This window comes from Carettochelys insculpta, chromosome 8, assembly GCF_033958435.1.
Source record: "Carettochelys insculpta isolate YL-2023 chromosome 8, ASM3395843v1, whole genome shotgun sequence".
Lineage (NCBI taxonomy): Eukaryota > Metazoa > Chordata > Testudines > Carettochelyidae > Carettochelys > Carettochelys insculpta.
Genome location: NC_134144.1, coordinates 40,485,460 through 40,502,380, shown reverse-complemented (window position 1 = coordinate 40,502,380; position 16,921 = coordinate 40,485,460). Strand labels below are relative to the sequence as shown.

Sequence of the window (16,921 nt, the reverse complement as noted above, 5' to 3'; positions counted from 1 at the left end):
CAGTCTGGATGCCCAATGCCAAGCTCAGGTGTGAGTGATCCATAGGGCCCCGAGGCCAGGTCACAATGGAGTGGGAGGGCCTGCGACCCCCCTCCCCGGCAGGGTAACCCCCCACCTGTCTAAAGCCATCCTGGTTAGGGGAAAGCATTGTGATTGCTGCTCCGCCCTGAACTAAGGGCTGGGCTTCCCAAACTGTGTGTCTGACTGCTGCCCCACCCCAAACAGGGCTGGGCTGCCAAGCTGCTGCTCGACTGCTGCCCCGCCCTGAACTGAGGGCTGGGCCCCCGAACTGCGCACTTACCTGCAGCCCCGGTAAGGCAGGGTACCCAAGGCAAGGGCTGGGTGCCCAAACTGTCGGTGGAACTGCTGCCCCGCCCCAAGTGGAGGGCTGGGGCCCAACTGTCTGTTGGACCGCTGTCCTGGCCTGAGCCAAGGGCTGAGCTTCCAAACAGCCTGTGTGACTACTGCCCCACCCGAGGCTGCAGGCGGGGCTCTCCAGCTGCCTGGTGGCGGCCAGCTGGCCCTTAAAGGGGACAAAGCTCTAGGCCAGCCAGTTACCTGGAGGGCGAGCTGTGCCGGCCCACGCCGCCCAGTGGGGGTGCTGCCACGGGCCAGGGTCGTTTACAGATACACATTCAGGGGAAAAAAAAAATCACAAAATTGATTAACCATTTAAAAACAGCCACTATAACTGAAACTAAGATATATCAACCAAAGCCAAGCTATTGAAAAATGAATGCCTACATTCTATCTAAATGCATGTCTTAAAAAGTGGGGAGAAAAGTAAATGAGGTTTTTCTTGGCTTTACTTTCTTTATTGGTATATAGGTAGGTATATGCTAAGCTAAGAGAGACAAGTTGTACAAATACAAAAAAACCTTTACTTTTTAAAAACATTGAATCAGTTTCATCCTTGGTTTAACACTAACACTTTCAAATCATCTGATTTGCATCTGATGAAGTGGGTCTTTGCCCATGAAAGCTTATGCTCCAAAATACTGTTAGTCCATAAGGTGCCACAAGACTTCTTGTTGCTCTTGAAGGTAGAGACTAACACGGCTACACCGCTCTGATACTTTCAAATCAGAGACACCAGTGATTACACAGTTATTTATGGCTGGTCAGTTCACTAAAGCTGCGTCTACACGTGCACGCTACTTTGAAGTAGCGGCACCAACTTCGAAATAGCGCCCGTCGCGTCTACACACGTCGGGCACTATTTCGAAGTTAACTTCGACGTTAGGCGGCGAGACGTCGAAGTCGCTAACCTCATGAGGAGATAGGAATAGCGCCCTACTTTGACGTTCAACGTCGAAGTAGGGACCGTGTAGACGATCCGCGTCCCGCAACGTCGAAATTGCCGGGTCCTCCATGGCGGCCATCAGCTGGGGGGTTGAGAGATGCTCTCTCTCCAGCCCCTGCGGGGCTCTATGGTCACCGTGGGCAGCAGCCCTTAGCCCAGGGCTTCTGGCTGCTTCTGTGGCAGCTGGGGATCTATGCTGCAGGCACAGGGTCTGCAACCAGTTGTCAGCTCTGTGTATCTTGTGTTGTTTAGTGCAACTGTGTCTGGGAGGGGCCCTTTAAGGGAGCGGCTGGCTGTTGAGTCCGCCCTGTGACCCTGTCTGCAGCTGTGCCTGGCATCCCTATTTCGATGTGTGCTACCTTTGACGTGTAGACGTTCCCTCGCTGCGCCTATTTCGATGTTGGGCTGAGCAACGTCGAAGTTGAACATCGACGTTGCCGGCCCTGGAGGACGTGTAGACGTTATTCATCGAAATAGACTATTTCGATGTCGCAACATCGAAATAAGCTATTTCGATGTTGGCTGCACGTGTAGACATAGCCTAAATTTGGTACATTTATTAAATTAGTTTAAACACATAAATTTTACAAAATAGAAATGGATTAACATTATTTAAAATTAAAACACAGTAGCAGTATAGCAATTTAGTTTTATTGCCAATAGAAGTCAGATTTTTTTCCCCCAATACACAGACGTGGAAAAGCTGATTCATGTCATCCTGTGATAGGAATGAGTACTAAGAGAATTTGTGAAATTTCTCTCTAGCCAAGAATTATAATCCTAAAACCTTTTAAATTATATTATGTGCGGATTGCAAAAGACTGACAATTTCCTGCAATATCCTGAACACTTCACTGACAATTTTTTTATTGAATTAGATTAATATATTTGGGATCTAGTGTATTAAAATACAACTGCATTTTTTGGTTGTGGAGTTGTATGTACATCCTTGGGAACAGTAAATAGGAGAATTGCAGTAGGTGAGTAGGGAAATTTGCTCAGATTGCAGATCTGTAGAGAAACCACCCTCCTGGATAAATCCACAGGATTTAGACCCTCCATGGACCAACAGAGAAAGCAATGGGTATTTGATAAATATCCTGGTTTTAAACTAGGTCAAGGTCTTCTTCCTGAAGGCTGGAGAGATTGGGTACTAGTTCTGGGCTAAAACAGTGACCAATTGGTAATAATAAAGAAAAAGCCTTGAGTGAGGGTTTGAAGGACTGTGCCTGCCAGAATCGATGGTAGGTTTAAGTTTAACTGTGGTAAGCTTACCAGCATGTTTGCAGGTTCTTTTATTGTTTTTAATACATTTTTTTCTGTAATACTTTTTACCTTAAGAATAAAATAGACTTATACCAGAAGTATTGTGTTGTACTTACAACTGTGCCAATTCACCTCTTAACTGAAGAGAAAGTAAGCAGATGTCTTTTGGCAATGTCTCTGTGCTGGGAATAACATAGTAAAGACAGGGAACTGTGCAGCCTGGGAATACCCCTGTCAGAAGGGAGAGTAGAGGGGGTCCTCACCCAAGACAGTCACCAGCAAGGGAGCGGGAAGCCAGGAGGATGCCCTTGCTGGAAATAAGCCTGAGGGGAAATATGGAATAGTTGCCCTGAACTGTGAATCAGGTTATATTTATATAATATCTTGCACCTTTGTCTACACTACAAAAATAACTTTGAAGTTGCTTACTTCCAAGTACAACTTTGAAGCAGAGTGTCTACACGCACCCTATTTTGAAGTTAAACTTCGAAGCAGGGCACTACTCAATTCCCAGGAATGGAGTAAGGACTTCGAAGCTGGGCTCCCTACTTCAACGTTAACTTCAAAGTAAAGAAGAATGCGTGTAGACTCTCTTCTGACTACTTCGAAGTAGTGCCTAACTGTGAAGTTAGTTCCTGGTGTAGATGCGCCCTGTGAGTCACTTAAAATGCAATCAGAAAAAGAACATAGTGGTTTTAATACCACTGGCATTTTAAAATTATTGTAAAACTCAATTTGATTTAAAAGTGTTTGTAAAGTTCCTCCATCACCACACACATTTCTTTGCACTTTTTTAATAAAATAAATGGACTTTTTATAGCTATGTTAAAAACTCCTGTAACATGAGTTAAAATGAAATGATAGTAGGATTCTGAATTTCAGTTATGGAGTTGTCAATACAGATGTCTATAGCAACAATCTTTCAAAAATAACAATACTCAAAAGCCTGCATGGGGGCTGGAACAATTTGTATGGGGAAGAGGGAGACAGAGCCATTGAACCAAACTGTAAACCATTTAAATGACAGAAACCACTTCAAACCAGGAGTGCTGCTGTAGTCCCCAGTACTCCTAGTTCCATCACCCATGAGAGCCTGAATACCGGCTCTTAATGGCTGGACTGTGCATTAATGCCATAAAACACTAATTGCTCTTACTGAAACACAACCATCTGTTTGGGTATATGACACCGAACTGAGATTGAAAGTGCTATTTGAAATAACTCCAGAAAAGTAAAATTCTTCAAGTTAACTGTACTCAGAAAGTGCCTCCCATCCCTGAATTTTAAAGTAAGTAACCAAACTTAAAAAACACAGTTTGTACCACTCAATGTCCGTATATTATCAATATATGGTTATATTATATGCAAAAATGTATGTATTATATCTCAATGCTTTCCTTAACATCTAAATTAGGAATGTAAAGAACAGATCACTCTGGAATTAAGTTGATTTTTCTGTTTTCATTACAAGCATTATGATATCAGTCCCTTATTAGACACATTCTTTAATTTATTCCTGAACTGGAGTTTAAAAAGCAGAAATTAAGCAGCAGTTCAAAACCACAATGAGCTGCATAAGCAAACACTACTTGTGATATCTAGTGCATTGGTGGATTGAAAGGTAGGAGCTCTGTAGTTCCAGTTGTACAACTGACATTTATTTCCTGTACATCAATGGGGGAAAGACAACCATACATGCTTTTGAAACCTTCACGGAATTAAAAGTAAGGACAAATTATGAGAGGGAAGAGTTTCAAAGAGCACCAAGAAGTCTATATACACAATGATAGCTGCTTTTACAATACTTTCATAAATAATTCTTTTAGTTTTAAAAACATGAAGTCTGGTACCCAATATGTTAAATAGTTTCTTCTCTGAAAAATACGAGGAGTTTAGATGGAAGTTAAAGAGAAAGACCATGGAAACTAACTTACAGAAACACTAAAACTAACAACAATCACAAGGAAAAAGACTGGTTGACATACAGGGCAGGAAGTTGGAACATCAAGGATGATAGAACATCAAGGAAGAGTACAAGTTGTAAGAAGAGCAGAAAGAAAAAATGTATGGCACTATTTAGCTTTGATACCTGCAGCAGGAAGTAGGAGAGGATTAAATGGAAAGGGATCTTAGGCAGGTTACTAGCCCAACCTACAATTAACAGGTGACAAATGAAATGAAACCAACAGCAAGACAGGACTGGCAAGTAGTACTAATTGCTTATTTTAGTGAGATACCCGAGATACATGTTCCCCAGTTGAAGAAAGTTAAACTGTATTCAGGCACTAGGAAACCAAAGAATACATATCTTAGTAAAGGTGCTACCTAATGTAAAGAATGCTGGGAATTCCCCCCTTGTATGTAGTCCAAGAATAAAACAAGACTGTAAATGTGGAAGGTGCATCACATAAAGTTCCTGAGTAAGACCCACACAGCATTGTTTAGTCACAATATGATTGGGATCTTTTTGTTATTAAAATGCTAAAGCCTCCATTGTGTGTTTGAAGTGGGAAGGAAGGGAGTGGGGAATCATTCTGTCTTTAGTGCAGTATACTGTCAAATAAGAGACAGTGGAGAGAGCAAGGTTATCTTTGATCTCAGCCCAGCCACATACAGAAGGTATAAAGAGCCCACTGAAGTGAAAAAGCATTTACAAAAGAGGAACAGGACTCGTATTTTTGAACCAGGTGACCTCATGTTTTGTATCAGCAAAAAGACTTCCATCTTCCTGAATGAAAGATTGGTGATAAAACTGCTAGATTAAGGAACAGGCTGGCAATTAGCAAGATGATTCTACTTATGGAGCACCAGACAGCAGATTTAATTCAGGTTTGATTTTAAAATGTATTTAATTTCAGTTCTGTGGCAAAACTGCACAATGAAATAGAGTGTGGAATGTTAGCTTAATCCAAAGCGTAAGACTATTTCAAAAACTGTAGCTACTGATTTTAATTTTGTCAACATTGCAAAAGGCAAATTGTTAATGCTCAGGTTAGCCTTTAATTTCTAATTAAGAGAAGTCTTTATGACCATTAAGGAAAATCAATATTAAAATTTAATTTATCGGGGGGGAGGGGGTAGCCATGTTAGTCTCTATCTGCTAAAACAACAAGAAGTCCTGTGTCATCTTATAGACTAACAGATATTTTGGAGCATAAACTTGCATGGGAAAAGACCCGCTTTGTCAGATTCAATGTAGTAGAGATCTCTATAACACTTTGGTTTTACTCTTGGATTTCACCATAAAAGTTCTTTGGCTATTATATGATTATTAAGTAGCAAGAGAGCCTCACATTCCTACTTGCATGCTGTTTTCTTGAACATCTTCATCACTGTGACCATCTGCCAGATGCATAATTGTCTCTCAGATATAGTTATATGCAATCTACAGAGAACAGTCTCAAAATTTTTGTGGTGATTTTTTTTATTACACAGGCAGTGACATAATTCTATTCTTTAAAAATCAGCACCAAAAGCTAAAATGCTAAGTCTTTATAAATAGCTTTATTTACTATCCCTTTTCTATCAATGTATATTCATAATTTCATGCTTAATATATGAAATAGCTTTAAGTAATAATAGTGTATTTGAAGACCATTACATTCTGAAGATGAGATAATCCTAATCCACTATTGATTTTGAGTGTGTTAAAATCAACTAGGTAAAGCAGGTGGAAGTGAAATGACAGGGATTTAAAAAAAAAAACAAAACCCCAACACACTCAACTGAATGAGGGCAAAAACGGTAGGCTTCACACTGGATGTTCTTAACAGCTACATTATTAGCTTCTGACTACAGTGATTATTTATATACATGATATGCAATGGAAGCAAAATTACTAAATGGAAGCAGTCCCTGTTTTCTTCCAAGCACACAACTACAACTGTAAATAGTCCTTGCTCAAGCAATGCAAGGAAAAGAACATCCCTTCTTGGATCAGAGACAATCATTATGTCTATGGAACCTGCTGCAATAGTGGGTGATCTTGCATGTCATATGTAAATGTTCTAATCCCAGGGGATGTAGGCGAATTAGGGATGAGATTTCAGAGGCTATGTCTACACGGTGGGTGCTATTTCAGGAAATGGTGGTATCCCAAAATAGCTGCCTGCATCTAAGAAACTCACCTGTTGTCTCAAAACAGTTTTCGAGATAACGTGCACACTATTCAGGCATCCCTGTACTCGTCCTTGCCTCAAAACAGCACTTTATTTCGGCATGTGGCACCATTTAGACAGTGCCAAATGATGAAATAGCCTATTTCAAAACTGACTTGAGATAAGCTATGCAATTTGAATTGCTCAAAGTACATAGTTTATTTTGAGGTTAGGCTGTCATGCAGACACAGTCTGAGTGAACTACAGAAAAATTTAAAACGCATATATAGCTACATCCCTTCTTTTCCCGACATCATTAATTCTAATCTCATCAGAAATGAATGGCAGGTTTAAAATAAATTTTCATTTTGCTATTAATAAAAAGTATATTACTTCCAATCCTTAAAAGAAACAAGACCTGGTATTCTAGTTCCACACATATGAATGCAATATAACCACAATAAATAAAGCACATTTGATTTGTAAAATTCACTCTGTACTAATCAGAAATGATGAAAGAAATACTTACACTAGTGGACCCAGGGTAGCTGCTCTTATCATCACAATAACCAGGATTACAGTTGTTAAAATAAGAGAAATAAAAGATACCTGCAAATTACAACGCAAACATTTTATCAATTCTGCCAGTCAGCACTACAGTAGTTTTAGAATGTATTTGAAAACTTCCTTCTTCAAAAAGATAGAATGAATAGCAGTTACATTTTTCAAGTTACCCCCTTTTCATAGAAACAGGTGTTTTTAAAGAAGCATTCCAAGATTTCCTTGTCTTTTATTTGCTTCAGTTGTCTTTTATTAGCTTTATGATCAATTCAGCTTTTAATACACTGCTTTTTAAAGTCTTGTTTGCAGAAATGTTGGGTATCGTTGGTTCCCCTGACTTTATTTAGAATTATGGGTGCTCACGAGCTCTGAAAAATCACAGCCACCACTTACTGTCCCTATCAATAAAGTTTATTTTATGATTAAATGGAAAATGCAATTATTGTAGGTATTGGATTTTTATTTTATCTTTTGGGGGACAGGTCAATGTTTGTGAAGCAGCATATATGGCTCTCTGCCATTCTCTTTGACAAATTAAATTTGTCTAGTCCCTGCAATAAACAGCACTGCTTTCTTCTATTTGGGTGGCTGTATAACATGATGTGATCTGAAATTACAAGACATAAGACAGATTCTACCCAGATGTAAGCAAGTACAACGACATGAAAGTTATGAAGAAACTCATTGGCATTATGATTTACCTTTGCCAGTTTTGCTATATCACGATACAGAGACATAGGCAGGGTAAAGATGACAGTAGTACTCAGAATAATGACTTGACGATTAGAAAGTAAGTGATCTGGACCAACTAAAATATAAAACAAAAATAATTTAGATTTCTCTAAGAAATGGATATGAGGAATAGAAAAAGAATGGTTACTTACCATTCTAAAAATTGTTTCTTGAGATGTGTTGCTCATCACTGGAAATTTTTCCCTTAGCAGTACCTCTTTCAGTTCCTTGTTACTAAACTTCTCTAATGAAGGGGAGGCAGGTGATATTTAGAATAGACATGACCAATGCATCTCGACGAACAACAGTTATACTGGTAAGTAATTTTTCTTTCTTCTTTGAGAGCTTCCTCATGTCCATTCCACGTAAATGACTCCAAAGCATTGCAAGCGGTGGGATCAAAGTTCTAACCTACTGAGTAGAGATGAGCCCTACCCAGAGCAGCGTCCTCCCTGGTCTGATGTGTCAACACATAGTGGTTGGCAAAGGTCTCGACAGAGGACCAAGTGGCAGCCTGACAGATGTCCAAAATCAGAACATGAGATACAAAGGCCACTGAGCAGGCCTGAGCTCTGGTGGAGAGGGCTATGAGGGGAGGAGCTGGGACCCCTGCCAGTCTTTACGCAAGCCATTATCCAAGATGAGATTATCTGGGAAGAAACCAGTTGACCCTTCAGCCATCTGGCAATGGCTACAAAGAGCTGGGGCAACTTATGAAAGGGCTTCATTTTTTCTAAATAAAACACTTAGGCCCTTCTAGCATCTAAGGTGCGTAGTCCCTGTTCTTTTCCTGATGCATGGGGCTCAGGGTGAAAGACTGGCAGGAAAATGTCCTGAGACACATGAAAATTCAACATCATCTTAGGCAAAAAGGCAGGGTTGGGGTGTAAACCTGACCTTATCTTTAAAGAAAACTGTATGGGGTAGCCATAGTCAGAGCCCATAGCTCAGCTACCTGCCTGGCCAATGTGGTGGAAACCAGTAGGGATACCTTATAAGACAGATGTAGCAATGAACACCTCACCAGGGGCTTAGACGGGACCAAATTAAGATCCCACTGGAGAATGGGCTGTTAGACATGTGGATAAAGCCTGTCCAGGCTCTTCAAGAACCTGTTCACCACTGGGTCCCCAAACAGGGTCTTACCCACAGCTGGAAAGCAGAGATAGCTGTTCGTTGGACTTTAATCGAGGAAGAGGATAATCCCTAAGGTTTAAGGTCTAGGAGGTAATGCTGGACCAGAGAAATCAGGACATCCACAGGGAACACCCCTTTCTGGGTAGAGCAGGTGTAAAATCACGTTCACTTGGCCAGAGAAGTTGCCCTAAAAGAAGGTTTTTTGCTTCCCAGCAGTACCCTCCTGCACCCAGGCTGAGCACTGGAGCTTCACTGCTGTCAGGTGCAGGGACCGTGGGTCCACATGGCAGAGCCTGCTGGAGTCCTGTGTGATCAGGTTGGTGACTAATGGGAGCACGAATGGTGTGTTGCATGACAGATTCGGGAGAGTGGAAAACCAGTGCTGTCTGGGCCATGCAGGCACAATGAGTATCGGGGAAGCTGCACCTGCAGGAGCACTCTGTGTAACAGCAGGAACAGATGGAACATGTACAACAGACACTCTGGCCAGAGACTTAAGAGTGCACTCCCTCAGAAAGCTCCTGCCTAAACCCACGAGGGAGCAGAACTTCGCACACTTCCTGTTCTGGCGTGTGGTGAACAGGTCCAGAAGGGGAAACCCCACTTGTGGAACATCTCCAGAGCCACATCTCCCCTGAGGGTTCACTCATGTCCCAGGAAAGATCTGCTTAAGCAGTTGGCCAAAATGTTCTGGTCACCTGGGAGATAGGAGGCAACCAGTTGAATTACCTGCCCTGATGGGAGGCCCTCTACTTGTGGGATCTCTTCAACACAGGTGATGTGAGCAGGCCCCGCCCCGCCTGTTGATATACGAGACCACCAACTGACCTGCCCCTGCACTGGGGAAGCAAGGACACACAGGCGAGGCGGACCACTCTCAGCTACCGGACATTGATGTGCAGGGTGAGACTGCCCCTTGACCACATACCTTGTGTCTGCATGTCCCGGTGATGGGACTCCCAACTGCGATCCCAACTCCCAAGCCTAGAAAATGGGACCCCTGTGTACCCTCTTTTACCTGGGCCCACCAGTGCAGGGAATGGAGAATGGTGGTGAAGGAAACTGTCACCACTCTGTCCCATACATGGAAGGACAGTTTGTAGGTCCATGCCAGCCACATCTGCAATGGGAGCATGCAGAAAATGGCATGCTGTATGAAGTAAGTCCACCCTGTCATTAGGCCCAGAAGGTGCATGCAGGCCCTTGATGTTGTTAGCAGGAATGCCTGCATGCCCAGGCCTGTGGACCTGATTACCCAGAAGTGGGATCTGGGGAGGAAGACATTGGCCATCAATGAGTCCAAGGTTGAGCCATGATTTGGGCATGTTGAGCAGCAGCTCAGATCCTGGAAGAGGCCCTGGACCAACATGATGTGCACCTTCACTTGGTTGGCAAAACAGCCCTTCAGCAGCCAATTGTTCAGGTATGGGAACACCTGGACCATCTTGTTTGGTGGCAAGGACTGCCATGCACTTTGTAAAGACCCATGGGGCTGTTGAGAGACCAAGGAGGAGAGCTGTGAACTGGCAGTGGTCCCTGACCCCTGTAAAGCAGAGGAATTGCCAATGGTGGGGCATAATAGATATATGAAAGTATGTGCCTTTCAGATTGAGGGCAGCATACCAGTCTCTGGGAGCCAGAGAAGGGATGATGAAGGTCAGGGTCACCATCTTGAACTTCCTCCTGACTATAAAGATGTTGAGGCTCCAGAGGTGGAGGATGGGTTGGAACCCACCCTTTGCCTTGGGAACCAGGAAATAACAGGAATAAAAATCTGTAACCACCACCCCCAGGAGGGACATCTTTAAGGCTCCCAAGGTGAGGGGCTGATGCACCTCCTCTTGCAGGAGACTCTTATGAGAAGGGTCCCTGAAGAGGGAAGGGGTAGGAGGATGGGAAGTGGGGAAGGAATGGATGGGGACAGGATGCCCCGTTTCCCAATGTTTCCAAGACCCAGCAATCCGAAGTGATAGACTCCCAGGCCCAATGGAAAGGGAACAGGAAGCCCTAGAAAAGAAGGGGTGAGGCTGGTAGGCTGTCCTCAAGTGCACGCTCAAAATGCCTGACAGGTCCCCTGAAGATTTGCTGGACAGACCTCACCCCGGTCCTGGGTCGGCTGGTGGTGACGTCTGCAATTCCTGCCACTACTGTGTTTATTGCAGTGATGGAGTCAGGATGCAGTCCCTGGTGGGAAGATTTGGGGGCATTTCTGCCAGAGAAGGTGTGCTGCTGGATAGCCAGGGGTTACGAATATCAAGAGACTTAAGGGTGACCATGCAGGCGCTGCTCCATCTGCTCAGAAAATAACGAGCACTTAAGGCAAGAGGCTTGCAGGTCACCACAGAGCACAGGCTTCTGACAGCTCCTACAGGGTTTGAAGCTCTGTGGGCCAGGTATGCCCCACCCCACATGCTGAGCATGCAGCTCAAGGACCACACTGGGTCATCAGCTGAACTAACAAAACTTAACAGGTACTCAACAGCTACTTAAGATAACAGCTGAACCTGGCATAACCAGTAACTGCTAAAGGGCACTTGCTAGCAAGTGCACACTCCAACGACCATCGAGGTGATAAGAAGGAACTGAGGGGGTGGCGAGCTAGTGGGGGTATATATAAGCTGATATACCAGTGCCACTTGAGGACGCTCTCCTGCTGGTTGTGTGGGTACTGCTAAGGGAAAAACTTCTGATGCACGCATGCTGTGCACGCACATCTACATGGAATGAACATGAACAAGTACTTGAAGAAGTTATGTTTGAAACTCTAGTAACAATGTATCTTAGACCCTACACCATGGGTGTCCAACCTTTTGGCTTGTCTGGGCCGCATTGAATGAAGAGGAATTGTCTTGGGCCGCATATAAAATATATGATATAGTTAATGTATATAAATCACATAATTAATGTTACAAGTTTAAGATCTTGTGGGGCCGCATTACTAGCTGTCCAGGGCTGCATGCAGCCCGCGGGCCGCAGGTTGGACACGCCTGCCCTACACCAAACTGAGTTCTAGGTTAGGCTTTACCTGGATTGAGAGCAGGTACACCTGCCTGAGGGGTGCACACAGGGATTTTGGGAGAATAAACTGAGCACGTGTACATATGTATAGTACCGTGTGCACCTAACTATGAAAATCTGATCCTACATGTTTAGAAATATATTACAAACATCTATCATGGACGGGATTTTTGAAAGGGCTTAGTGTTGGCTTAACTACTTCCCACTGAAATCAGCAGAGTTTTACCATTGACTTCAATGGGACTCAGTTAGGCCAAAATCCCATCCTATGTGTGCATATTATAGCCTACAATAAAAAATATTAAGAGCTCAAGAGTGTATCTTGGCTCATGCATTCTGCACTTGCACATGGCAGGTACAGAATCTGATGTGTAGCTCAAAGCGAGCCCCTGGTTTTATTACAAGTAGTTTGCTTAGCTGAGTAGGTTAATATAATTTCAATACACATGTTGAGAAGTCTGATTTTGTCCCGTTTGCATCAGAGGATATTTTAGTTAAAAGACTTTTTTAAAAAGGACCATAATACTTTGGATTTATCATATTAGAGAATATCTTATTACATCTGTAATACGTGTTCAGCACTGCAGAAATATTACTGTTTAAGTAGACAGACATTAAAGAAATAAGTTGGTACAATCTAACATTAATCAACTGATTAACAAGAGTGCTGTTTAATTATCATAGCTGATACCATTAAGCACTAGAATGTTGGATATGCACTGCACAGGCTGAAACCATGACCCTGCAATCATATGACCCGGCACAAAAGTATACTGCCACGACTGGGCCTGCAGAGCACAGAAGAAGCACATTTCAACATAAAAATATATAAATAAGGTTATTTTAGACTATTAGGAGATTGTACAATAGTTGATTCTTGGAGGAAATCCAGGCCACTAACACTCTACATAGTTAATTGCTCTTCCCCCCAACGTTACATAAATACTTACCTCCAGGAATTGTTTGAAAAACTTTAGTCAAAGTGTCTCCTGTTATTATATTGTAACTAATCATGGCTTTTAAAAAAACAGAAAGATTGCTTTGTTAATACATCAGATATGACACAAAGATCCAAACATGTACTACAGACTTTTAGATTGCACACAGCTGAAAACCTTGCACTCCATCCTGGCTCCTGCTTGTTTGGCAGGTTTTGGGATCTCTCTGCTATACTCACCTACTCTTCCCAGATCTCCTTTCACATTTGTTTTAAAAGTTGACCCAAGAGTTATAAAAGCAAAACTGGGAGCATCAAGTGACAAACATGAGAACTTCAAAGAGATCCAGTCAGATGAGCAAGACAGTTGAATGCTGTGCACAAGCACACTTACATCAAACAGAAAAAAAGACTCAATTGCCTCTGCTTTCAGCAGTGATTCACTCACAGACCACTTTCAACTTCTAGTTTCTATTACTAAAACCAAAATATGTGCATCCAACAGTTCTTGTTTTATCTTTATAGACAATCCCACGGAATGTCAAATGAATGGGGCTGCATCACCATATACTGTACCTTGCAAAATCAGTTATTGTGCATAATTATTCAAGAGCAGTAGTTAATTTTACAAAACACAGGAGATGCCAGTAAAACTGAACATTTGACCTTCTGCAGTGATCCAGTTCCATGGTGTCTCAGATTTAAAGACAGGAAGATATCAAGATTATTTTAAGTAGATCAACAGAGATGTTCATTTTAAATGGCACCTGCTATATATTATGTGGTGATGTGTGTCCAGATTGAGAGCACTATACAGGAAATTAAAGGTTCCATAGAGCTAGTGAAGAGTTACTGAACTCTATGCGGGATAATGCAAAGAGGAAGGTAAAATACAGGAGGTCCTCACTTAGATTTCTATTGACTTTATTAGGAACCTGAGTAAGGATCAGAGCCCAATTCACACACATGCATTTCTGAATGAGAAAAATATGGCTCATATTGAAAATACAGGCACTAGGGATGTTATAGGTTAAACAGTAGGGGCTGGAGCAGAGTGGAGGAGTTGGCAGGGAGGGATGAGAAACCGCAGCCGATATTCCAACAGTCGAAGGGGGATGAAGTTTGCAACTGGGACTACCATGGACTGGGGATTCTCCAGCCTAGTTGGAGCATCCCTGCCTGTGGTGTGCGGAGGGGCAGGGAACCTAAAGGTGGGCCAAAGCAGCCTGGCACCCCGGCATACTGCAGGTGGTGGCACTTCAGTACTCCAGCCCAGCTTACCTAATGTTTAACTATGATTTTACATCCTAATACGCATGTGCTCTTTATTACCCTGTATTCATTCATTAATTCATTTATGCATGCACAAATCGTGCAAACACATGAATAAACTTTACAACTGTAATAGCTCGGTTAAGACTCAATGGAATGGCTCAAGATAGATATGCTTAAGTTACTGAGGTTACGTCTATATTAGCATTCCTCTTTCAAAAGAGGCACGCAAATGAAGGAGATCGAAAATGCAAATGAGGCACAGTTCTACATACCTGGCACCTCATTTGCATATTCTTTCGAAAGAGTTTCTTTTGAAAGAAGAAAAGTAGTGTAGACGCAGCTCATTCGAAAGTAATCCCCATCTTTGAAAAGACCCTTCTTCCTAAAAAAAAAAAAAACCTGCTTTTCTTGTTTCAAAAGAAGAATATGCAAATGAGGTGCCAGATACATAAATCTGTGCTGTATTTCCATTTTTTATTTCTCTCACTTGCATTCCTCTTTTGAAAGAGGAATACTAGTGTAGACAGCCTGAGTCTTTGCAGGTTAGGACAATGGTCTTCACCCTTTTCTAGTTTCTCTGATAAAGCAGATAATATTTTTCATACAGAAAGATTCTGGGCCAATGTTTTTCCAACTAATTAATGATTCCGGATACCTCTGGTTTTGAATGCCCAATTTGACACCTTAAAGGGGTTTGATTTCCAGAAAAGACTTATCATTCACTACACGGATTTTAGGCCCCTTTAATGTATTTTATGTCAACCACTCAAAAACTGAAACAACTGAAATTACTACTGACTTTGGAAAATCTTGGCCATGGTCAAAAAAAAACAGATTTTTACATTTAAAAAAAAAACCTGATAAGGAACCATGGAAGCAGTAGTCTCACATTTCTGTTCCTTACAGCATATTCAGACTTACAACTGACCCTTGAAAGTACAAAATACAAATACAACCAGAAAAATCCTGGCCCAACTGAAGTCAATGGAAGTTCAATATCAATAAAGCCAGAATTTCACTTTTCAGAATATTTATGATAATTTGATTAAATGCACATTAGCATATTTTCTTATTTCAAGTAAGCAGATATTACAAAATCTTTTTGTTGTTCTATTATTTATTAAAAGGAGTTTTTGGTGAGAATCATAAAATTGCCTAAGGATAAGCAGTATTTTCACTGTTCATTTTCATTTTCCTTGCCAAAACTATGAAATGCAAACTTAAACTGTTTTCATGAGTCCATTCCTAACTATTTTTAACTTCAACAGTGTTTCTCTCTGGTAACGCAAAAGGGATAGTTAATTATAAGTTTACAGTAAATGACTTTATAGTGATCTTACCAGTAAATGGATATAAAAACTGTAGTGTTGAGAGAATTAGGTATCCTATAAAACCATATGATTTATTGACCAGCGCCTGATAGGTGTTCGTACCAGCAAGGTTTCCTCCTTTAATCAGTAATATGATGGAATAATCTGTTAAAATAATGTAAAAGGAATATCTGAGATAGTCATTTTTCTATGTCTGGTCTGAACAAAATATTAACAAAAACAAAGAAAGGAATCATTAACTGAAGCCACTACAGTGAACAGAGAACATAGTGGGCAGGGTCTACTCAGTCCTTCATTCAGAAATAGCCTGTAGGAAGGGAAAAAGAAGCACTATGGTTCAGTGCATGCATATTCCCAGATGATATTCTCTGGAAAGAGAGGGCTTTGTATAACTATGGTTGTGGCATCCCAACTGTCAGAGATCCCTGAAAATACCACACAAATTGTGTGTCTGGGACCCCATGGATCTCAGGGTTTCCAATCTGACTCAAGATGGTGCTTTCTCCCCATCTATTGGTGGTTACATCACATAGAGAATTTGATGAGCAGGGTCTTTCAGCTCAGGCAATATAGACTCACTCTTTTAGAACCAAAGGGCCCAAGATCAAAACACTATCCAGCAGCACAATGTTATGGGTAGCAGCTCCACAGCTGCCCATTTCCTAACACTGCAGCATGTATTGCTTACAGGTCCCTTCAAGTTCCCCACTGCATTTTTTTAAAAAGAGACTGCTCTCATTTTATAATGGATACAGTGATTGACAAAACAAAACTAAAAGGCCGAACAAAAATACAAGCAAAAAACAATCCTAAATCTGAACAGTATGAACCATTTCTAAAACTATCTATGCCAGGGTCCTCAAGTTTTTGCATTAAGTGGTTGCTATTTCCCAATCACAAACAGATGCCGGATAGCTGATCCTTTCAGTTGCAGCTGCAACTATTCATCTGGCATGATGGTGCCTCCCTCCTTCCCAGCCAATCACTACAGCTCCTCTTGTTCTGGCACCCTCAGAAGAAACGCAGCTGCCACTCCTACCACCACTGCTCATTTGATGGGCAGGAAAGAAGCAAACCCTATCCCTCTGCTGATTATCTGGCTCTCCACCCCTTCCTAGAGCATTTGGCCCTGTATGTTGGAAACGGCCTTGCCAATGTATACCTTGGACTTCACAATGCACCTGTACATAGCCCTCTATTGGAGTGTGAGACAAGCCACCAGTGGGTTCTCTGGAATAGACACAAGGAGTGATAGGAGAAGCAT

The 16,921-nt window shown here is 42.0% G+C and overlaps 1 protein-coding gene across 1 annotated transcript in view; it reads right to left on the bottom strand.

Moving 5' to 3' along the window:
• Positions 1–15,791, bottom strand: part of SLC38A11 (solute carrier family 38 member 11) — a 39,302-nt gene extending 23,511 nt beyond the window's left edge. The window contains exons 1-4 of the mRNA XM_075001740.1: positions 15,667–15,791; positions 13,065–13,130; positions 7,929–8,035; positions 7,196–7,275 (exon numbers count right to left, since the gene is read on the bottom strand). Of these exons, the coding sequence (XP_074857841.1) occupies positions 7,196–7,275; positions 7,929–8,035; positions 13,065–13,128 (251 nt within the window). The 5' untranslated portion in view covers positions 13,129–13,130; positions 15,667–15,791. The remainder of the gene's footprint in view (positions 1–7,195; positions 7,276–7,928; positions 8,036–13,064; positions 13,131–15,666) is intronic.
• Positions 15,792–16,921: the final 1,130 nt, after the last annotated feature.